This window comes from Dermochelys coriacea, chromosome 22, assembly GCF_009764565.3.
Source record: "Dermochelys coriacea isolate rDerCor1 chromosome 22, rDerCor1.pri.v4, whole genome shotgun sequence".
Classification (NCBI taxonomy): Eukaryota; Metazoa; Chordata; order Testudines; family Dermochelyidae; genus Dermochelys; species Dermochelys coriacea.
Genome location: NC_050089.1, coordinates 13,886,128 through 13,909,906, shown reverse-complemented (window position 1 = coordinate 13,909,906; position 23,779 = coordinate 13,886,128). Strand labels below are relative to the sequence as shown.

At 46.4% G+C, this 23,779-nt stretch overlaps 1 protein-coding gene across 3 annotated transcripts; it reads right to left on the bottom strand.

The window, feature by feature from the left end:
• Positions 1-1,130: 1,130 nt before the first annotated feature.
• Positions 1,131-22,390, bottom strand: LOC122457205. 3 transcript variants are annotated; one of them, XM_043500951.1, is made up of 4 exons: positions 20,077-22,390; positions 11,682-11,684; positions 3,281-3,289; positions 1,131-1,141 (listed from the first exon to the last, which is right to left on the bottom strand). In XM_043500951.1, exon 1 carries the CDS (start codon positions 22,026-22,028, stop codon positions 20,682-20,684), a length of 1,347 nt encoding a protein of 448 aa, XP_043356886.1. In that variant the 5' UTR covers positions 22,029-22,390; the 3' UTR covers positions 1,131-1,141; positions 3,281-3,289; positions 11,682-11,684; positions 20,077-20,681. The 3 variants fall into 3 exon arrangements, with proteins under 3 accessions (XP_043356886.1, XP_043356884.1, XP_043356885.1); XM_043500949.1 differs by lacking the exon at positions 11,682-11,684 and adding an exon at positions 8,337-8,339; XM_043500950.1 differs by lacking the exons at positions 1,131-1,141; positions 3,281-3,289; positions 11,682-11,684 and adding exons at positions 7,454-7,466; positions 19,643-19,646.
• Between the last annotated feature and the right edge of the window lie 1,389 nt (positions 22,391-23,779).

The following is a 23,779-nucleotide window of genomic DNA, read 5'->3' as shown; positions in this document are numbered from 1 at the left end:
ATGTCAGCTAAATTGCTAAACAAGTTAAATATCCATTGTCTTTTAAGTTCAGGTTTCACCATTGATATAAAATGTGATGTATAATCCCTGGTGCCAAGCAGGATTTGTGAGCCTGCAGAATGCAACATTAAACTCAGAGCTCCTGGGCTAATGATTGTAAGTCCATTTTGCAGTAATGAATTGTTTGTTATGGCACATCATAGAGCAGATGTCTCATCAGTCACTGCACCAGGGACTCTGACACTTGGAGAGGCTTGAAAAAGAGCCCTGGATTATGGCGCAAAGTTATGAGGAGAAAGAGACAACTTTCAATCTCAATAGAAGCAGTTTTCCCTTCGCCATTCTGCACACTAATGGCCATAATGGGCAGTGCTTTTCTACAAGGCAATTGGGAAGGCTTTCATAGCCTGTGTATTGTGTACTGCCAAACGTTTAGTTGAGTTTGAACTGGCTCCAGGGATCAAGAATAGGCAATAGTCTTTCCCGTCTAGTTCACTGGTTCAAATCCAGCTAAGCCCAGTAATTAACAAAAACTAGCTGCCATCTGCCTGCTATTATTTGTATTGTGGTAATGCCTAGATTCCGCAACACCCCATTGTGCAAGTACTGTACAAACACAGAACACAAAGGTGGTCCCTGCCTCAAAGAGCTGACAAAGTATAAGACAAGAGAACGCAGGTAGATGCATGTTGATGGGGAAGCAGAAGGAAACAATGGGAATGCTGCTGACTGGCCTATATAATATGTGTTGGTGTTCTCCTTCCAGTTTCAGGTAGTAAATAATGCTACTTAGCCCTTTTTACCTGTTCACCTGAAGACACTTGACACAAGATGGTAAGTGTCATTATCTTCATGTGGGGAAACTGAGTCACAGGAAGGGACTAAGACTAGAACGCAGGCCTTTTGAATCCCACTTCAGTGCACTAGCACAGACCCGCTCAGCCAGCTTACCAAAATAACCACAACAGGCCCCCTCGCTAGGTGCCCTGACACTCTGTGCCTAAGCAAGGGATTGATGTGATTACAGAACTATACCCCCACACACAACCAAAGGCACAGCTCTTTGCCACTCATGCAGAGAAGTGAACCCATTCTCAAGTTTCTTGCTACAGATACAAAATGGGGCAGGAGCATCTCCACTCTCTTGTCCTTTGATGGTCTGTAGAGTTGCCAACATTCTAATCGCACAAAACTGAACACCCTTGTCGTGCCCCGTCTCCAAGACCCTGCCCCTTCTCTGAGGCCCTACCCCCACTCACTCCATTTCATCCCTCCCTCTGTTGCTCACTCTCCCCCACCCTCACTCACTTTCTCATTTTCACCTGACTGGGGCAGGTGGTTGGGGTACAGGAGGGGGTGAGGGCTCCAGCTGGGGATTCAGGCACCAGGGTGGGGCCAGAAATGAGGGGTTCAGAGTGTGAGAGGGGACTCCAGGCTGGGGCAGGGGGTGGGCAGTGGGCTCTGGGGTGGGGCTGGGGATGAGGGGTTTGCGTGCAGGAGGGAGCTCTGGGCTAGGTGCTGGCGCCAAGGAGTTCGGAGTGTGGGAGGGAGCTTCAGGGTGGGCAGGGGTATGGAAGGGGGTACTGGCTCTGGGCTGGGGGGGTGCAGGTTACAGAGTGGGGCCAGAAATGAGGGGTTCAGGGTGCATGAGAGGGCTCCAGGCTGGGGCAGGGGGTTGGGGTGCAGGATCTGGGAGGGAGTTTGGGTGTGGGAGCGGGGGCTCAGGGCTGGGATAGGGGGTTGGAGTGCAGGAGAGATTTGGGGTGTGGGCTTTGGGCAGCACTTACCTGGGGGGGGCTCCCTGGAAGTGGCAACATGTCCCTCAGCTCCTAAGCATAGGGGCAGCCAGCTGGCCAATGAGAACTGTGGGGGCAGCACCTGTGGATGGGGGCAGCATGCGGAGCCCCCCTGGCTGCACCTATATCTAAGGGACAGGAGCCAAGGAGGGAGCCTGCTAGCCCCGCACCAACCAGACTTTTAATGGCCTGGTCAGCGGTGCTGACCAGAGCCCCCTGGGTCTGTTTCTGATCAGCTTTTCCTGTCAAAAACCAGATGTCTGGCTTAGTTTGAGAAAAATCTGCACGTGTCCCCCAAAGAGAAAACACAAGGGAGTTTTGCAGTTGAGTTTCCACCTTCTCTTGTGTTACAGACAGACCCCAAGATGGAGATAGTAACAGCTGATTAACTAACCTCTCACTCCAATTATGGCATTACCCAGGGGAAGGAAAGGGGTCACTGCCACTAATCCAGGGATCTGTTTAGAGGGGTAGATTTGTAGAGTCCATCTGGCTAAGTAGAATGATGTATAACGTATGTGGTACTCTGCACAGCCTATGTGCCTAGCTACTTGTTTGCTTTTGTTACCATGCAGGGTAGAGTGGACCTATGCCCCAGTTAAGTCCTATTTTGAAACCCTACATGAGACGTAAGTCACTGGGTGCATGGACTTTCACTTGCTTTCTGCAGACATACCCACAATGTGTAAACTTGACAGAACTAAGACACCTAATTACCATGTGTGGCTGCTATGACACAATTGCATTTGCTCCAACTCCTCAGACAGATACAAACACCTACAAGATCTTTATGGAGGAGATGGTATGATGGGATAATGGGATTTTGGTAAGTAACTGATCTTTAAATATTCAGGGTAAATAGGCCAAATCCCCTGAGATGGGATATTAGATGGATGGGATCTGAGTTACTATAGAAAATTCTTTCCTGGGTATCTGGCTGGTGAATCTTGCCCATATGCTCAGGGTTTAGCTGATTGCCATATTTGGGGTCGGGAAGGAATTTTCCTCCAGGGCAGATTGGAGAGGCCCTGGAGGTTTTTCGCCTTCCTCTGTAGCATGGGGCATGGTTGACTGGAGGGAGGCTTCTCTGCTCCTTGAAGTTTTGAACCATGATTTGAGGACTTCAATAGCTCAGACATGGGTGAGGTTTTTCATAGGAGTGGTGGGTGACATTCTGTGGCCTGCGCTGTGCAGGAGGTCGGACTAGATGATCAGAGTGGTCCCTTCTGACCTTAGTATCTATGAATCTATGAATCTCTATCAAGCGTTCTTAGAACTACAATACCCACCTGCTGAAGTGAAGAAACAGATTGACAGAGCCAGAAGAGTCCCCAGAAGTCACCTACTACAGGACAGGCCCAACAAAGAAAAGAACAGAACGCCACTAGCCATCACCTTCAGCCCCCAACTAAAACCTCTCCAACGCATCATCAAGGACCTACAACCTGAAGGATGGCCCATCACTCTCACAGATCTTGGGAGACAGGCCAGTCCTTGCTTACAGACAGCCTCCCAACCTGAAGCAAATACTCACCAGCAACCACACACCACACAACAAAAACACTAACCCAGGAACCTATCCTTGCGACAAAGTCCGTTGCCAACTGTGTCCACATCTATTCAGGGGACACCATCATAGGGCCTAATCACATCAGCCACACTATCAGAGGCTCATTCACCTGCACATCTACCAATGTGATATATGCCATCATGTGCCAGCAATGACACTCTGCCATGTACATTGGTCAAACCAGACAGTCTCTATGCAAAAGAATAAATGGACACAAATCAGACATCAAGAATTATAACATTCAAAAACCAGTTGGAGAACACTTCAATCTCTCTGGTCACTCAATTACAGACATAAAGTCGCAATTCTTCAACAAAAAAACTTCAAAAACAGACTCCGAGAGACTGCTGAATTGGAATTTAATTTGCAAACTGGACACCATTACATTAGACTTGAATAAAGACTGGGAGTGGATGTGTCATTACACAAAGTAAAACTATTTCCCCATGGTTATTCCTCCCTCCCACCCCCCCGTTCTTCACGCGTTCTTGTCAACAGCTGGAAATGGCCCACCTAGATTATCACTACAAAAGGTTTTTTCTCTTCTACTGGTAATACGTCACCTTACCTGATCACTCTCATTACAGTGTGTATGAAAACACCCCTTGTTTCATGTTCTCTGTGTGTATAAAATCTTTCCACTGCATGCATCTGATGAAGTGAGCTATAGCTCATGAAAGCTTATGCTCAAATAAATTTGTTAGTCTCTAAGGTGCCACAAGTACTCCTTTTCTTTTTGCAATTATCACTCCGAGAAGCTCAAATCATTTCTGTAATCTCTCAATGGCAGATAAATTTCCTTTAAGATTCCTGACACTATTGCAAATCCTTACGTGCTCTTGCATGAAGAGATCACTTGATTTCATGCCCTACTTCTGTGCTATGTATTCCATCTGTTTTCTCTTCCTCTTTCCGTCACATTATTCTCTAAATATTTTAAAATGAAAGACTTTCCAGAGACAAGACATTATCAAGGTAGCAACACACCAGGCATTAACGCTGGGGAAAACTCTGCTACCTTTCAAAAGAGAAAAATGGAAAACACAGGACAGATTCTCAGCTGGTGCAAATTAGTGTCATTCCACTGAAATAGTGGAGCTACTCCAATTTACATCAGCTGAGGGTCTGGTAAAGTATCATCCCCACATCACTGCTATATGCCTTCCCTATAAACCAAATGAATGCATCTCTTTACCCCTGAGAGAGAGTGTCATTTGCCTCCTTTGCCTAGAGGGAAATAATGACTCCAACTCTCCCTTACTCAGCACCTGAAGCTTATTAATTCATCACCTATTCCACCTGTGTAAATGAAGGCTCCTGCTAAGGAAGTAGCTTGCAAAATGAGAGCTGAGTCAGTGTAGAAGCTTTAAGAAAAGGAGTACTTGTGGCACCTTAGAGACTAACAAATTTATTTGAGCATAAGCTTTCGTGAGCTACAGCTCACTTCATCGGATGCATTTGAAGTGAGCTGTAGTTCACGAAAGCTTATGCTCAAATAAATTTGTTAGTCTCTAAGGTGCCACAAGTACTCCTTTTTCTTTTTGCGAATACAGACTAACACGGCTGCTACTCTGAAACCTGTAGAAGCCTTGCTTGTTATGTAGGTGATCTCTCTCTTTCTCTTTCTCTGATGCCTGAAAGCAATTGGGAAGGGGGTGGTCTGAGGCAGTTCTAGCAGGCTGGGAGCAGCAGAGAAGCTGGAGTTAAGAGGAAAGCAGACAGAGCTCAAATATAAAATACAGAGCAAAACTGTTATACAAAAGAAATCCAAAGCCCCATCCCCCTGTTTCTCGCGTGGTTGTATTTTTCTCCCTTGACCAGTCAATCACTATACCCACCCTTTGAATTAATGGTGGTTCTGCTCTCAGATAATGAAAGGAATTTCTTTAAAAACATTGGTCTCCTGTCTACAGATCAAGAGGGGCTTCATGGGGACTTTCATAAGGGGTAATCAAAACAGCTAGCTCAAGTTGTGGTTATTGCCTCTTTCATTTTTAAATCATTCCAGTGTCTTGGCTCTGGCTAATCTCCAGCTTGTCCAGATGTGATTAAGCAGGGAGACATGAAAAGAAAGAATGTAATTACTTTTTCATACTTGGGTTTTGGAACAATTTCCTTTAGAAGAGAAGGGAGTGAGAGCTGCTGTCTTCATAAGTTTTGCGAAGGCTTCTGATGGAAGCTTCCTCTTTGATAAGTCTCTCCACAAGCCTGAATCAATTAAGTGGGTCTGAATATGCACCCACCAGTTGGCACTGGGGCTGGTCCAATGACGGAGTACTGACTTTTGGCATTAGAGCCAGGGAGGCACCAAACAGGAGAAGGGGCTGCAAAAGAATCTGGCAATGTTGTCTTGCAAACTTATGCACTGTGACAACTCCAGCTCCTTAATGATGCACTCTGTGTGCAGTGCAGGGTGTGTGTCTAATTAACACATTAAAGCAAACTAACAATAACGGATTCATGAGAATGAACCATTAGCAAATACTTTCTAAATGTTCCACACCAGCACTGGAGACTTTAGTTGCTCTGTTGCATCTGTGACTCCTGTTTCCATTCTCCATTCTTCCCTGGGGCTCACGCTTGTCCCTCTACATCTGCCTATTCTGTGTGTTCTCACCCACTCACCATCTCTATGCTGATAACACCCAACTCCCTCCCACCTCACTCCTTCAATCCACTCCTGCATCTTGGCCGGTCCTACACCCTGAAACTGAACTCCTTAACCTTCCTTCCAGGCTTTCCCTGTTCTTTGGGATAGGGGCTGTGTCATGTCATGCAGTGTAGCACACCATGGGTGCAACCAGGATTTGGGTAATAGGCTGTGGGGGTCCCACAACCAGGGCACTGGACTGGGAGTCAGGAGACCTGGGTCCTATCCCTAGCTCTGCCACTGACCTGTCATGTGACCTTAGCCTCTCTCTGCCTCTGTTTCCCTTTCCAGCCTTAGTCTATTTAGACTGCAAGCTCGTTAGGCCAAAAGCTGTATCTTACTATTTTTATGTACAGCATCTTACATAATGGGGTCCTGCTCTCAGGAGCTTCTACATTAATACAATAATAAATGTGGCTCCATGGGCGTAAACCTGCTAATCCAACATCATGATTGCAATCATCACTTTGCTTGTTCCTTGCACTTTCCCTCCTTCCCCCCCCCCCCATCTCTCCAATTCTTCAGTTTTGTCTTTCTGGTGGGCGCTTCCTTTCTTTGGGGCTGGCACTGGAAAATGGGGAACTGACCAGAGGATCCTGCCTATCCTTGGGGGAGTCTATTTCCATTGCCAGTGCTCTCCCTCCCCCAGATTTGGGGAAAATCTGGTATTTTCCTGGTTTTCCCTCAAACCAAAAGTGCTCAGTACCCTGCTTAGCAAAAATGACTCCAGAATGTGAGTTGTTTTTATCTTTTTCTTGATTTTTGGCATGCATACAGCTCCAGAGGAATTGATTTAACACATACTCTATCCCCACCTCACAGCTTTAGATGCATTAGTGGTTTGGGGCGGGGGGCGGGGGGGGTGGAGGTGTATAGGCTGACGTTTCATTTCCAGTTAAATCAGCCACAGTTAGAGTAAGAGGGAGTCATCTTTCATTCTCCACATCCTGCCTGGGTATTTTCCTCAATCAGGACAGATTTTTTTTTCAAAGAGGCCTTTTTTTTTTTCTTTTCTTTTAATGAAAATCCTTTTTGATCAACCTCTACTTGAATTTCATCTTGAATTTCCTGAGAGTTCAAAAGAAAAAATGAGTCAGGCACTTTGACATTCTCCAAGGTCAGAAAAATCTAGGGCGTAGAGTCTAGGAAATTCCCCTTTCTTTATGGCAGTTTATCTGCACTGTCGCCCCTTCTGACCTGAGCAGCCACCCAAATTTGAGGTGTTATAGGTTGCTCCAGTTAAGAGAAGAAATTGATGATCAAGTCGGGTATTTTTCTTTCATGCAATCTTGCTTATTGACAGAGAATATACCAAGTCCTGTTTCCCTGAACGCAGGGTGAGCCAGTTTCTTGCTCATAGCCCCAACCCTCTTTAGCCAGCACCAGATCCAACAACCCCCTCTCTAGGCTTCTCTCAGGGTCACACATTGTTTGTCCAGACTGCGTGTCTCTCGGTGCTGTCTCCTGCCTCTTACCACCCCCCGCCGCACACAACTCTGAACCAATAATGCCCAGCAAACCCCTCCACTCAGACCATTCACATTTCGGGGCAGCCTTGCATTTGTCTTTGTTTTGAATGGAGAGATATGCCTATGTTTTAGGCTATTATTTTACTCACGTCTTTATATCCATCCCAAATGAAAGCCTGCCATTATGGCCAACCCATCCCAACAAGGTTTAACCCAATGCACACTGACACTGGTACTTTTTATGTTCAAATTACAGTATCCATTACTGACCGACCCAATGGAAATAGCTGAATGGTGCTGGTGGGATGGCTGAGGGGTTCCACCTGCAAATAACTGTAAACCAATGGTGCGTTATTTATTATTTGTATTACAGTAGCTTCCAAAGGTCCCAGACATGGCTAGGGCCCTCGTGTTCCAACCACCATATGAAGTCCCAACCCCAAAGAACTCACAGTCTAAATAGATGAGACACGCAACATATAGGTGAACTGTCAAATATAAGTGTTTTATTAGTTTGGGGCTTATTCATCTATTTATTTTAGTTTTATGAATAGCACCTAGAGGCTGCAACCGAGATCAGGGCCACACAATGCTAGGAGCTGAACACACACACAGAGTAAAGATCAGTCCCTGCACCAAACAGGTTACACTCTAAATAGCAAAGACAGACACTGTGGGAGGGGAAGCAAAGGTCTATAGAGGTCAAGGGACTTATCCAAAGTCATCCAGTAATTTAGTAGCAGAAATGGGGGATAGAACTAGATCCACTGATTCCCACTCCAGTGTCTTATCCATTGAACCATGCAACCTCTCTTTAATTTTTCCCTGATCCTCTCCTTCCACCTCTGCACACCCTCTCCCTCTGTCCAGGTGCCTGAGCCAGTTTGATGGCACAACATGCCTTATTTCACCTCACCCATGCACCTAGAATTTTTTTCTGAGCGTGGCATATCTGTGTCTCTCAGGAAAGCCATGAGGGGGGTGACAGGTGCTGGAACAATTTTTATAGTGGGGGGTGCTGAGAACCATTGAACCAAACTGTAAACCCTGTACATGGTTGAATGGAACCCACTTCAAGCTAGAGGATGTGATAGCACCCGTAGTTCCAGCAGCTCTGGGGGGTGATGGGACGGATTTACTTTTACTTTTCATTCCCCACATGTAGATGCCTAAGACCCCTTAAGAACATTCCCAAACCCACATGTCAATCATCTCCCTGCATTGCCACCTCACACTGACACATCCCTGATGCCGCGTGAAACTTTAAGCCGTGACGCTTTCATGCCAAGAAGGGAGTGTATGGATATCTCTCATCATCCCAAACTGACACCTAATGTGAAACTGAAACCGAGTGTGACTTCAGGAATTGAGGCTGTTATGATCACGCAGCCAAGATACCTGGAAATAATCATCAAAAGGCGACAGGCAGCTACCGTGAAAGGAGAAACATTCTCTTTAGACTATCAGAAGAATCAGCTTCCCCAGTGCAAGAGTAAATGTATTCTCTGTGGCTGCAGAATCGGTTTAGCTCTGTCTCTGAAGCTGACATGTTTTGCTTAATTTGTTTTTATTTGTGTAATATTCACACTCTTTCATCTCTGAAATAAATATGCCAACCAGAAGTAGAATCTCAGCTGGGATACATCAGCACAACACTGACTTGCATGGAGCAACACCAATTTACAACAGCTGTGGGGCTGGTCTGTGAGTTTGTGTCTGATGTGGGCAGCTGGCACTGGGAAAACAAGGCAGGTATGGAATGGGGAAGAATGGGATGAACACAGGCTAGCGCTTTGCTGGATCAGGACCTCGAGATGAGCCCAGGCTTTGGAGGGCTCGTGGGCTCTGGAGCTGAATTTCCTGTCTCAAGCCCATCTCCAGTGTTTTCATCTAGCTAAGTTTCTCTTTCCAATTGTCCCTGTCTACATGTCTCTATGGGTATGTCTACGGTTAACCACCCACAGTTGACCTGCGTCAGATGACTCAGGCTTGTGGGGCAGGGTGAGGACCTATAAATTTGTGGTGTAGACGCTCAAGCAGAAGCCTGGGCTCTGGGACATGCCCTCAGCCCTGAGCCTATGCTCCAGCCTGAGCCTGAACACTTACATCGCAATTTTACAGCCCCACAGCCCAGCCCAGTGGGCAGGGACCGTCTGAGGGGAGGTTAACTGCAGGATAGACAAACCCTTATTATCCATTCTCACTGTGTTTGCCCCACTGTGCGTCTAACATACATACAGCCTATTCTTTCCTTCCTTCTTCAGTCTCTTCTCCTTCCACATTTTCTATTTTTAACTCCACTTCTTCCACCACTGGTTTGTTCTGACCAGCCCTGAGCAGGGGAAGTGATCAACATCTGGGGAAGACAAGCAGTGGCATAGGCCAGCCATGCTGAGTATGTACCCCGGGGATCCAGGCTACCAGGGCTACACTAATATTTTTAGCACATTAACTCTCATCCAGTTTAGCCCAGGTATGGTCTACAAGAACTGGAAATCACACCCCAAGCCCATAGTATGTAGCTTTCTTTTCTAGAGCAAACGGTAAACCCAATAGAAATTGCCAATGGAAACCTAGATATTGATCACTTCCCTGCCATGCATGCCACATGTTTGCAGAGCTGGGACCCAATCTAATAATCTTAATCCAAGCAACACTCCTTTTGAGTTGAACAAAGGAGAACTGAAAAACCAGTCCTTTAAGCATTCCCCGTCCTCAGTATTACAGAATGGAACTACTGCTGCTGGAATTTCCCTCTCCCTTGAGACAGGAGAGATCAATATGTTTAATATACTAAAGACTATTCAGCACCGAGTGTATTTGATCAACATAATTGTGTGTCCAAGCGACAGCAGCTTCCCTTCCTGGTTTTCTTCTTCTGTGCAATTGTCTTGTCTAATAACAAAGCTCAGGCAGAATGAATCCAGGGAAAGCTCTCCTGGGTTCGACGTGATCCAATCCCCAGGGGAGTGAAGGAGACTTGTCCCTACTTGATGATAGATAATGAAACATGCTCCAATGCTGTGGGGAAATGAGCGAATAAACCAGACGCTGACACATGCGTTCGCACTCTGGAATCCCCCAAAATTGTTCTGTTTGGTTTTTCTTTCATTTTTTCCCCTGTCTGTAAATTACGGATGGCACTTTTCAGCCTGTCAGAGATCACAGTCAGCTCTGGCCTAAATATTCGCGCTGTGCGGAAGGAAACAATACAGATGTGATTAGATATAAATGTGACACAGGGAAATGACTATTGTAATTATTTTTCATTTTCTCCCATCCAACTGGCTCCCTCTGCTTTAGAAGTCTTTGTGCTTTCATTCTCAAGATCACAAAAACTTCACAGCTCCTGTAAACAGGCCCTTAGGTTTATCATCATCAAGCCCCATAGGTAGGAATGTATGGGCCAGAAGGAAGCACTTCTTAAGAAATCACTCTCTTATCATTTGCATTATAGGAATGCCTAGAGGCCCCCACCAAGATTAGGGCCCCAGTGTGCTAGGTGCTGTACATACACATGGCAAGGGACAGTCCTGGCCCTCAAGAGTTTAAAATCTAAATAGACAAAATGAGGATTATTATCCCTGTTTTACAAATGGGAAACTGATGCACAGCGAGACCAAGTGATTTACCCAAGGTTCCATTGGACATTTGCAGCAGAGTCAGGAATTGAATCCAGATTGATTGACTCCATCCTGGCACCCCAATCAGATCCAGAGCAACTTAATCCTTTCTGTTCTCCCATTCACATCCATCACAGTCATGCTCAGGTAGACTCATAACTGACTCCCTGTAGCCTCATGACTGGCTCCCATTCCAGTTCCTGTCCCTTCTAATGGTCTTGACTCATAAATCAATTTACATCCTGTCTGACAATGCAGAGCACCTGTCAGAAGACAGGATGCTGGAAATATTTTGACCTAATGCAACGGAAACGTGAATTTCTTTCACTCCTTTTTGACATTCACTCAGAGTTGGAGACCTACGATGCCAGTCAAATGTCCTCACACAAGCCCCTCATTACATCCCAAGGACCTGTGCTCTAGATTCTTCCACTCTGATCTCTGTCAGTGAACAGGAATGCATTTGCCTCCCACAAGCAGAGAGAAGAGGCTCACTAGGGAGTTCACAGCTAATTCAGATGCTCCAACTGGCAAGTCGTTGTGAAATAGAATTTCTCATCAAGACTCCGTAACACTCTGCTGGGGATACCCAGAGCCGTGAGGCACTGTTACCTCTCTGCCTCAGCAAGAGAGAGCTTTGTGGGAGACTAGACTGTGTGTCAGCTCCCTGCCACAACAGCCTGTCCTGCTCCCCAGAAAACTCCTCCAGGCTCTCACAGCCGAGACCTTGTTACCTGCCAGGCAATCTGTGAACTCCAGCCCGCTCCTCGGAGATGTTTCTCTGAAATGTACAGCCCTTATCACTGTGCATTCACAGGAGATCGTAAGTTTGCTTTTCTTTTAAAGAGAATCAGTACATTACAGTTTATTAACTCTACTGGGGTAAATATACCCATCTCTTCAAACACAGCACCAAGTTGGTTTATAATAAAAACAGAACAAGTTTATTAAGAAAAAGACATAGGTGAAGTGATACCAAGGAGAAGGAATAAAGGTAGAAAGAGTTACAAACAAAAGTAAAAATAGGCTTTCTAACAGCTAAGACCTAACTTAACAAGCTTTGTACAAGGTAATTTCCTCACCAATCTTCTGTTTCTAGCAATGCTGACCAGCTTTTAGTCAGGATCCCCAGAGTCTAAGGCGCTGGTTTTCCTTGTCTGCTCAGGTGAAGGATAATGTAGGCATTCACTCCCCTCTCTTTCTAGACCAGTAAACCTTTGAAATGTATCCTTTTCCCTGCTGGGGTGGATGCATCCTCACAGCAATCAGACAGACAGGATGTATCATATTCATCATTTATTACAGAGCAGCCTCAAATCTGAGCAAGAGAAAGCAACATAGATGCAATTAAATACAAATGTGATACAGGAAAAGGCCAGTTATAATCATTTTTCATGTTCTCCCATACAACTGACTCCCCTTCCCTCAGCAACCTTAGTGCTCATGTTGTCAAGGTCAATTTATAGTTCGTTATAAGCCATCCCAGTAGCATTATCATTTTGGCCATCTCCACCCCACCCCGCTCCCCATGGTCCCACAATGAGTGAGTCCATGCCAGGTTCAAGGTTTTGTTGTGTAGACTCATGTTGACCAGTTTCTATGATTTTAGTGAGTGGATTTTAATGGATATTGTACCATGTTTTGCAGACCACAATATTATTTTTAAAGTGTTAAATATATTATTCCCATGAAAAGGAAAACAAACTTCCCCATGGCCTAGGTATGCTTAATCTTGCCGCTGCATGCAGGGGGTTTGGAGGAGCTGAACTGGATGATCTCTTCAGGTTCCTTCCAGCCCTACATTTTTATGATTCTCTGAAACAACCTCTTAATGACTTGCTTCCGCTCTCCCCACCGCCCCCACCCCCGGACTCCCAAACATCAGATGGGCCCTATTGCAACCCTCCCATTGATTTCAGTGGAGCGGAATGTGGCAATGAACCGCAATGGAAACGACCTCACAAATGGAATCGGCTCCTTTTACACAGATTCTGCTGGGTCCAACATTATAAAACAGGAACTTTTACTTTCCTCTATTATCTGCAGACTACTGAGGCAAATCCTAATAGGGTTGCCAGCAATGATCAGCTCATAGCAGAGGTGCCATTCATTGCAAGCCAGCAGGGCAAAAGTGCAGGCAGCCCAAAGAGTGCCTGAGCCAATAACCATTAGGTCCTGAGGTGAACTTTACACAGGTGCAGAGCTGGGCTTCTTGAAGGAAGATGCATAATTACTAACAAAGAGCACAGCCTGGTTGTTTCTTTCTCTGAGTGCAATACCTCCTAATAGCGTGACAGCACTGAATGCTGTCTAATTCCACTGGAATGCATTTTAATTATCACCACTTCTCATGTTGCTGAGCTGTCCTCTGGATTTTTTTTCCTGATGTTGATTTGTAGATGGAAAATAGGAAAACGATAAAGTATTTTTGATGACAGCTTCCCCCATGAGGCAGCATTGCAGCACACAGCACACTGTCACAATACAATGGATTAATCAGGTTGTCAGAGTAAAACAAATTAATGCTACATAAGCCCTTGCTAGAAATTACCTCCGTAAGTGGGAGTGCTTGGCTGGACCCTTCCTTTTATCAACCAAAACTTCCATCTCTTTCCTGGGCTCTTTGGGGGGCTGCCCTTGTGGAAATGCTCTTAAATAAACAGCAGAGCAAAACAAATCACATGAGCTTTATTAGATGTAACTATTGTCCTTACCCTCCCATCCTTTGCTTCTTGTCATCACTGGTTATGTCCTCCATGATAAGAACTGATGGACAGACAGATGTCAAGTGTAGCCTATAAGTGCCTCAGGGCAAAGACCTTCTCTTCTATTTCTCTAACATTCTATCCAAAACAGAAAAAGGTAGGAGAGGGGTTCTGACCAAACAGGTAATTGTCCAATCACACCCAAAACTCCACTTTGTCCAGCTGCCATTAAAAGTTAATGTACAGTCTTGGGCCTTCATTGTATCTCTAAGGTAGTTCCGTTCACATGTTGACCACTCAGCAGGGAAGGAAAACTAATAAATTATACCAAGCAGGCTGAGGTGTTTAATGCCTATCTTGCTTCCCTCTTCACTGGGAAGGTTAATTGTGAGCAGATGCTTAACACAATTAATATTAATAACAAGGGGGGAAGGAACACAAACCAGAACAGGGGAAGAACAGGCTTAAGAATATTTAGATAAGTTATATGTGTTCAAGTCAGCAGACCCTAATGAAATTCACCCTACAGTAACTTAAGGAACTGGCTGAAGGAATCTCAGAACCACTGGCGATTATCTTCAAGAACTTGTGAAGTCCAGAGGACTGGAGAAGAGAAAATACAGTACCTATCTTTATAAAGGGGAACAAAGAGGACCCAGGGAATTATAGACCAGTCAGGTTAACTTTGATACTTGGAAATATAATGGAAAAAATTATTAAACAATAAATTTTTAAGCACCCAGGCAGAGGATACTAAAGTGATAAGTAGTAGCCAACATGAATTTGCCAAGAACAAATCATGCCAAACCAACCTAATTTCCTTCTTTGACAGGATTTCGGGCCTAGTGGATAGCAAGGAAGCAGTGGACATGATATATCTTCATTTTAATAAGGCTTTTGACACAATCCCACTCCCACCTGACATTCTCATAAGCAAACTAGGGAAATGTGGTCTTGATGAAATTACTATAAGCTGGGTGCATAACTGACTAAAAACCCATATTCAGAGAGTAGTTATCAAAGGTTTGCTCTCAAACTGGGAGAATGTATATAGTGGGGCCCTACAGGAGTATGTCCTGGTTCTGGTACTATTCAACATTTTCATTAATGATGTGGATAATGGAGTGGAAACTATGCTTATAAAATTTGCAGATGACCTAAATTGGGAGGGGTTGCAAGTACTTTGGAGGATAGGACTAAAATTCAAAATGATCTGGACAAATTGGAGAATTGGTCTGACTTCCACAAGATGAAATTCAGTAAAGACAAGTGCAAAGTGCTTCACTTAAGGAGTTAAAAATCAAGTGCACAACTACAAAATGGGGAATAACTGGTTAGGCAGTAATACTGCTGGAAAGGATCTGGGAGTTATAATGGATCACAAATTGAACTTGAGTCAAAAGTGATGATGCAGTGGCAGAAAAGGCTAATATAATTCTGGGGCATATTAAAAGGAGTGTCGTTGTCCTGCTCTGCTTGGCATTGGTGTGGCCTCAGATGAAGTATTGTGTTCAGTTTGGGGGGCCACATTTAAAGAAAGTTGTGAACAAATTGGACAGAGTCCAAAGGAGAACAACAAAAATTATCAAAGTTTAGCAAACCTGAGCAATGAAGAAAGGTTAAAAAACTGGACATGTTTAGCCTTGAGAAAAGAAAACTGAGGGGAAACCTGACGATAGTCTTCAAATACGTTAAGGGCTGTTAGAAAGAGGATGGGGATCAATTGTTCTCCGTGTCTGCTGAAAGGAGGACAAGTAGTAATGAGCTTAATCTACAGGAAGGGGAATTTAGGTTAGATATTAGGAAAAAAATTCTAACTCTAAGAGTAGTTAAATTCTGGAATAGGCTTCCAAGGAAGGTTAGGGAAATCCCATCACTGGAGGCTTTTAAGAGCGGGTTGGGAAAACACCTGTCAGGGATGGTCTAGGTTTGCCTGTCCTTTGGGATCTGTTTGGCTTTGCTTTCACACGTGATACCTTTATTTTTCTAGCTGAAGGCACATAGGCCTTGTCCATCCCAGGATTTGCCCCCATCTTGACAGCTGCATCGGCGCAAAGCCCCATCTAGACAGGCAAAGCTGCTATTAGCACTAGGACTTTGAAAACCAGCACAAACAATGGCCAGGCCTGTCTACACCCAGCAGTTACACCAGCTGCTTTGAGTTACTTGGAGAAAGAGAGTCTCCTAATGGCTGCTGAGCTGCAGCTGCCATGGGGACAATGTGGCATGACTCAGACCTGCTCTGGCTCTGTGAAAGCCAGATAAATATCTAGGCCTCACTCCCAGAGGGCCAAGTCTCTGCAGAATTTCCATCCCTGGGGAGGGATAAACAGATCCAGCTTCCTCCAGTCCTTGGAGCTGTCTCCCAGCCTCTCCCTGCGAATGGCTCACAACCTGGGGGCATCATGCTGCTCAGAACCCGCCTCACAGAACCTGTCTCTCTCTTGCATGCAACTCTCCTTCCCTTCCCAAAGTGGGCTTCCTCCCTTCGGTCCCCCAGCAGGTTGGGTGGGACCATTGTAACCATGCTTTGTCCTTCCATAGCACTGTTTTATCCCAGGATCTTAAAACAATTTGGAAACCCCCATGGGGGCCACAGCAGAGTCAGGCAGCAGCAGAATTCTGAATGCCTAGGAGTGCTCAATGACCTTTCATTGCCCCCTATCGCATGTCAGCAAGGCTCTGGGCACTGAAGCCTGCCCCACTGCAACTCAGTCTGCTGTGCGATTACCACCTTCTCTTATCTTTTGTTGCAGAATATATTTCTTCCTCTTTTCCTGAGCTCTTGGGTGCCTCAGCTCTGAAGGCTCATCCATTTCTAAAGCTTAATTCCCTCTCCGATGCTCAGAATCACAGAGAGAGAGAGAGAGAGAAAGAGAGAGAGATGCTGTGATTGTCTTTCAGGCTTGATGCAGGAAATTGCCTTCCGAAGAGATGGTGCAGAAAAGACAGGCTATATGAATTGCATAGCATTTCTGAGCTAAGCAAATTCCTGGAACCATGCCCACTGCTCCTAACACCCCAGAGCAGAGCCCTCCACAGCTCCTACTTGTAAGGTGATTTGCAGCCTTAACTCCCCATTCGGCGTTAACCCTTTGCTCCCACCTTCGCTGTGTTCATCCCTTAGCTTCGGTTTCACCGTTTGCTTACCTTTGGGGTTGCCATTCAATAGATGCATAGGTTGTAAGGCTAGAAGGGACCATTGTAATCATCTGACCTCCTATATCACAGAGCATAATGCAATAGAATAGTGCAAACCTACTAGTCTGGTATACACAGCAAGGAGGCGGCCAGACCAGCTGAACCATACAACAGGATCTTGAAAGCAGAAGGTGAGCTGGCAAAAAGAGACTCTTGGGAATGAGTGTTAGACGCAAGGAGTTGAAGAAAGGTAAAGGAGACATGACAGAGCTATTATGAAGGACTAGGACCTTCCCTCTACCCTTTCGCCTAACGCAGGAACTAGGGGGCATACGATAAAATTGAAAGGCAATTTAAAACTGCTAAAAAGAAATACTTGTTGATACAGTGCCAAGCTAGCCTGTGGAACACATTTCCACCGGATGCCACTAAGGCTGAGCATATGGTAGAAGTTAAAAAAGAATGAGATATTTTTATGGATAATGAGAACATCCACCGTTCCATTAGACAGGACAGGAAAATGTTATAACGGGCATAAACTCACTGCTTCAGGGCACAATATTAATAATAATACCTCACTCTTCTGTAGCATTTTCATCAGCACATCTCAAAACATTTTAAAAAGGAGGGGGTGGTACCATTATCCCATTTTTACAGATGGGGAAACTGAGGCACAGAAAGGGGACGTGATTTGCCCAAGGACACCCAGTAGACTAATGGCAGAGCCAGGAATAGAATCCAAGTCTCCTGAGCCCCAGTCCAGAGCTCAGTCCATTAGGCCACAGAGCATTAAACAGTCTCTAATGGATTGGGCTAGAATAAAATTTCCTCTACTGGCAGGTTTCTCCTGCAGGGTTTCTTACATCTTCTGAAGTAGCTGGTGCTGGTCACCATCCAAGACAAGAATGGTCTAATCTAACCTGGCAATTCCTCCGTATAATTAGGAATAGCAGGATGGAAGTGAGAGAGAGATAGTTTAGAGTGGATATAATAAAAGCTTCCTGAAAGCAAGATCTATCACAATGTGAAATAACCTCCCAACATGAAGCTGAAATCCTATCCCTTTGGAGTTTTAAAGCCACACAGGACAGAGTCCTAGAGAATATAAGGTAGGCAACAGCCGATCATTATTCAAAGGCTGGACTGTATGGGACCTAAGCAAGTGATCTCTGCTTCTAATTTCTAAATCTTATAAAGCCACGTAATGCTAGATATACTCATCACACTCAATGGTTTTGCTCCCATGCACTGTGCTTTTATTTTAATCTAGGAGAACAGGAATCCAGCTGATTCCTGTGTCTGTCTATGGCTGTCTCAGCTTTTCCTTGGGACACACAATCCTGTCCTGTCTGTCTGTCTGTCTAAGGTATTTCCAAAGTGCCTATCATCATAGTTCTAGCACAGGGCACTCGATATGCCTTCCTGGCACACCTGCACAGAGGCTGCCTATCAGAAATGTCTGAGCTAGTTATTTTCATCTATACTATAACAAAAGCAGGATTAAGATTTACAGTTATTAGCAACAACCGTTATGTCTTCGTTATCGCCCCAAGTGCAATTTCCAGACATTAGCCATTGTCTATATCAATTCCTTTATTAATTTGAGTGCAGTATTTAGACAAGTAAATGGGCCACATGAACATACTCTCAGACTTTATGACACTTTCTTTTCAGTGAGATCCATTTAATTACATCCATTAATAAACAATAAGGCTCTTAAACATAAAGGTTTCCTTCTCCTGGTCACTCTCCAGCTGGTGTGGAAGTGAACATTGTCTGGTAAAGTTGAGGAAACAAACAGCTTCCAAAGTTTTTCAGATCAAGGAGAAAGTTGCAAGCAAATGAATCTTATGTTATGATGAGAATATTTTTGAATTAAATTCTGATGTATTTTGCTGTTTCAATAGCTCTGGTACTCACAGGAAATTTGCATAATCAAATTAACAAGCCTGTTACTGTGGGCAAATTGTTATGAATGATAAATGACATCACCAGAAAGCATCTAAGTGTGCATTAGTGGAGGGGGCCCACCAGCTGAAATACTGACTGTGGGGGAAAGGGAGTGAGAATGAGAGAGCTAGACTGTGGGACTGAAATTGGAATCTCCCCAAAGGGTAGTGATTGGGCCAGGCATGTCATCAGTGTCACTCTAAACTGCTTTAAAGGAGATGAGTTGCTCTGAAGATCCCTATAAGGAGATGTTTCAGAATAGCAGACGTGTTAGTCTGTATTCGCAAAAAGAAAAGGAGTATTTGTGGCACCTTAGAGACTAACAAATTTATTTGAGCATAAGCTTTCGTGAGCTACAGCTCACTTCATCGGATGCATCCAGTGGAAAAACTGTGATGTGATGTGTCTCAAGCAGCAAGATACATGCATCATTAAATGGCTTCTTTTCAGTTTAAATCTTAAATGCACTTACTTCAAGGCATTTCCATCTTAGTTTTCTGTTTATTTTTTCTCCCCTTCCTCTTGAAATAGAATTTTGTGCTGATAAAAGGCACCAGCCTATCCGAGTTGTGGGTTAAAAGAAAGGCCCACCCTCCTCAGGTGAAAGGAGGGATGCAGGAGTCCAGACAGCAAATAAGTACAGTCGGAAAAAATGAAAAAACAGGGATGGGGTTGCAGGCGAAAGGGTCAAAACAAGGCATCCGGGGGGGACACTGAGAGGAGAATCTCTGGCAACACCCACCTCTCTGGGAAGGAGTCAGGGAATGAAAGTCACCGGCCTATTTGATATCCTGGAATGGTGAGCAGAGCACACGAGGAACTAAAGACCCTCTCCTTGAGATGAGGGACTGGCCACAGGACCAGGGAGCAAGTGATTACTTGGAACCAAAATATAAAGAGAGAGAAATAGGAATGGGAGTGCAGGTCAAAGGTTCCAAAGGAAGGACCTGGATGGGGACACTGCGCAGAGAACCCCCACCCCGGATCTGCGATATCCAGACATCTGATTATCTGACATTTCCTCTTCCACATAGTTTGGATGAAGCCTTTGCTGCCTTTGTCACTATAACAGCGTTCCTGCAGGGCCCCCCCCCCTTGGCTCCTGCCCCGCTGGGCTGAGAAAGTCACACAGAGACCTTTAGGTGCAGTGCCCACCTGGTGCTTTTATTTACAGGCTGTGCTTCCACCACCTTTCCACCATACACATAGTCCCCTTCATGCAGTCCACCGGCAGGAGAGAGGGGGCAAGCTACCTCTCTCTGCTTCCCCTCACTGCCTTTCCTCTACTGGAGCTTCCCTCTTTCCAGCTCTCCCCTCCCCTTCCTTCCCCTGGGGCTCTTATCCAGCCCCAGCCTGATGAAGCAGCAGCTGTTCCAGCTTCCCCAATCAGGGCCAGGTGGTCTACCCAGCACCAATTCACCTCCTTTAATTGGAGCTGGAGTGACAGAGGGTTGGCTAAGCAGTTTTCTGCTTTGCACCCTGTCACGTGCCTTCCCCCTTTTTCCGAACCACGCGGTTCAACTGAACAGGTCCCCTCCTCCCTCTAACAGGTGGGGTCCTACTGGGGAGTCCTTCCTTTTTTGGGTGACCGGCCGGGGCTTCCTTGCAGGGTTCAGCCATCCCCCACGGTCAGAAACCACATTGCGTGGGGGGTGGGCCACCCCGTAGCTCTGCTTCTGCCCAGAGGTCATCACACCAGTCACACTCTTGTGTTCACCCCCCATTTCTTTCCCCTATTCACCTCTGACAGGGATTCAGGATTGGCCCCAGCTTCCTCCTAGGCACCCAGAGCCTCTGATTCCCCAGACCCCTCAAGCAGGATTCGGGCTTCATCTTCCAGGGATCTGCCTACAGAGGGTTCTGTTGGGCCCACTGGCTCTGCTGAGAGCCCTGGGGCGGATACTCCCTCCCTATCTTCTTTCTCCTTTTCCTTCTCCCACCCTTCCTGGCTCAGGCTCTGTTGTCTAGGGTTTTCTATCTCCGAGACCTCTTCCCCCTTCCTCAACGGGTCTCCCCCTTCTCTCACCTTGGGCCTCCTTGCCCGATCTCCTTTCCCTCTTGACCATGGGTCCCAGTCAGTGCCCTCCACCACTGGGTACGGCAGGCCCTCTACCACCCTGTCCTGTTTCCAACAGAACCAGCCCCAAACCTTGAAGGGCACCTGGGCCATTGGGCACTGCCTCTCATCCCCAAGGATGCATCCCAGATTTATTTTGGCCCCTGGGATTATCCACTGCAACTTCACCAGCCTCCTGACAAGAGAGCAGGCTGAGGCTGAGTCCACCAGACCCCGCTGGGGTCTCCTCCCCACCCTCACAGGAATGGTGGACAGTTTCCGCCCCTTCCCCTGCCCTCCAGAGTTGGTCCACCCGCAAAATTCCGCAAAGCCGCAGTCCATATCTGGGCAGTCCTGCTTTTTATGTCCCACTCGCCCGCACTGCCAGCACATGAGTTGCCTGGTCCCAGTGGGAGCTCCCCGGTTGGTCTCCCGCTTTTTCTCCAGACCCTTCCCGTTCAGGGTGTCCCTGGATTTTCTCCCAGGGTCCTCGTCCTTATAGGGGTGCCCCTCCTTCCTGGGGGAGACTGCCTCCACATAGTCCTCTGTCAGCTTTACCGCAGCCTCCACCGTGCCCGGTTGGTGCCGTCTCACCCATACCCTTGTCCTCTCGGGGAGCCTTTGTAAAAAATGTTCCAGGACAAGCGCATCCATGACCTCCTCTATGGTCTGGGCGCCAGCTCTCAACCGTCTGGTGGTCTGGTCCATTAATTTCTGGGTTAAGGCCCGGGGCCTCAAATCCCCTGTCCGCTTCGCTGCCCAGAAGCGCTGGCAATATTTTTCGTCCAACAGCCCTACCTGGTCTAGGACAGATGCTTTTACCGTGTCATAGCTCCTGGCCTGTTCCTCACTCAGGGTCATAGAGGCCGCTTGGGCTTCGCCAGCCAGGTAGGGAGCCACCCGCAGAGCCCAGGTTGTCCTGTCCCATCCTGCCCCCAGAGCTACCCGCTCAAAAGTACCTAGAAAGGCATCGGGGTCATCTGCCGGGCCCATTTTACATAGTCCCAAGCCGGGTGCCTGTATGCCATCCCCCACCGGGGGACTCCCCGCCTTCTGGAGGAGCTGCATTGAGTGGTCGTCTGCTCCCGAGTAAAGTCTCGCAGGCTCCTCTGTTGCTCAGCTAGCCAGCTGAGCAGGGCCTGCTTCTCCAGCTGCTGAAAGGTTTGTACTGCCTTCCTGCTGCTTGATCAGCCACTGCAAGGTCTTTTCCATCTCAGGCTGCCAAACTCTTGTCTGGCACAATCCCGGATGAGCCCCCACGTATAACAGCATCCCTGCAGGGCCCTCTTGCCCCCCCCCGCTGGGTTGAGAAAGTCACACAGAGACCTTTAGGTGAGGTGCCCTCCCGGTGCTTTGCTCCCACCACCTTTCCACCATACATATAGTCCCCTTCATGCAGTCCACCGGCAGGAAGGAGTGGACAAGCTACCTCTCTCTGCTTCCCCTCACTGCCTTTCCTCTACTGCAGCTTCCCCCACCCCCCGCAGCTTCCTTCCCCTGGGGCTCTTATCCAGCCCCAGCCTGATGAGGCAGCAGCTGTTCCAGCTTCCTCAATCAGGACCAGGTGGTCTACCCAGCACCAATTCACCTCCCTGAATTGGAGCTGGAGTGACAGAGGGTCAGTTTTCTGCTTAGCACCCTGTCACGGTCACCCTTCTGCCATCCTCTGAAGAGGGCCCAACTGACAGTGGATGGGCATCACCTTCTCTACCTTTTACAGGGCCCCTCTGCACTGGGGAGATGTGCTTGGTCTTGAAACCAGTTCAGTAACAAGAGGTCAGGTCACCATAAGCTGCCTACACTTTGTGTCTTCATAGAGTTTAAGGTCCATAATGATCTAGGACTCCTTGCATTGCACAGGCCAGTCACTGAGCCCAATATGTTATGGCTGAGCCGGCAAGGTATCTTCTAGAAAAACATCCTGTTGTGATTAAAAGACGCCAGGTGCTAGAGAATTTGCCACATCCCTAGGTAAGCCATTCCCATGGTTCATTCATTGGTCCATGAGAGACAGAACAAGATCCAAGGTGAAACTAGAAATGTCTGGAAATAAGGTGCACATTTTTCACGCGGGTGCACACACACACACACACACACAGAGTATCAGATAGGTTTTTCCTTACTGACCATGATCTAGTAACCTCCCAGCCTTCTAAAATTGATTTTACAATTGGTTTAGCCACACCAGTTTTCAAACTGGGTGAATTTCCCCCTGTAGACAGACTCATTTTTAAAATACTGACCCTGTAATTGGCACTAGCACCGCGTGCAAATTGAATCTGAGTGTCATGAAGGAAAGAAGAGGAGGAGGCATCAGCATTTCCAAGAGGAAATGAACATTGGCAATTGCTCTTTGTCCATTCAAATTCCATGGGCAAAGAACCAATTTTTCTCCAATGGAGCATCTATTCCAAAGTCCCATGAAACTCCCTAGGGAATCTGGACACAGGATGACTGCAGTTCATGCTGCCTGAATCTCTGTCAGTGCCAAACTCTTGGGATGCCTCCAACCCCTCTCCAATGGTGATAAAATCTAGACTTTAAAGGTCTGGAGACAGAATCATAAAAGCACCCTGTGAGATTTATACCCAGCAATAAAAAGCAGAAGATTTACGATGCAAAATAACACTCGGAATATTTGCAGGAGCAACTTGGCAAAAGAAACATCCCATCCTATTATGCCAAGCCCAGCCAGGCAGGCCTTTTAGATGATTCTTGTCAAGGGGAAACAATCCAGACATTTGCAATTATGCTGTATCCATTTGTTTTTAAATTATAATGGTGCCAGAAACAGTTGACTTCTTTGCAGGGAATCTGCT

Coding starts and splice junctions, on each gene's coding strand:
- LOC122457205 (XM_043500951.1), bottom strand. CDS start 22,028: ATGCAGCTCCTCCAGAAGGCGGGGAGTCCCCCGGTGGGGGATGGCATA.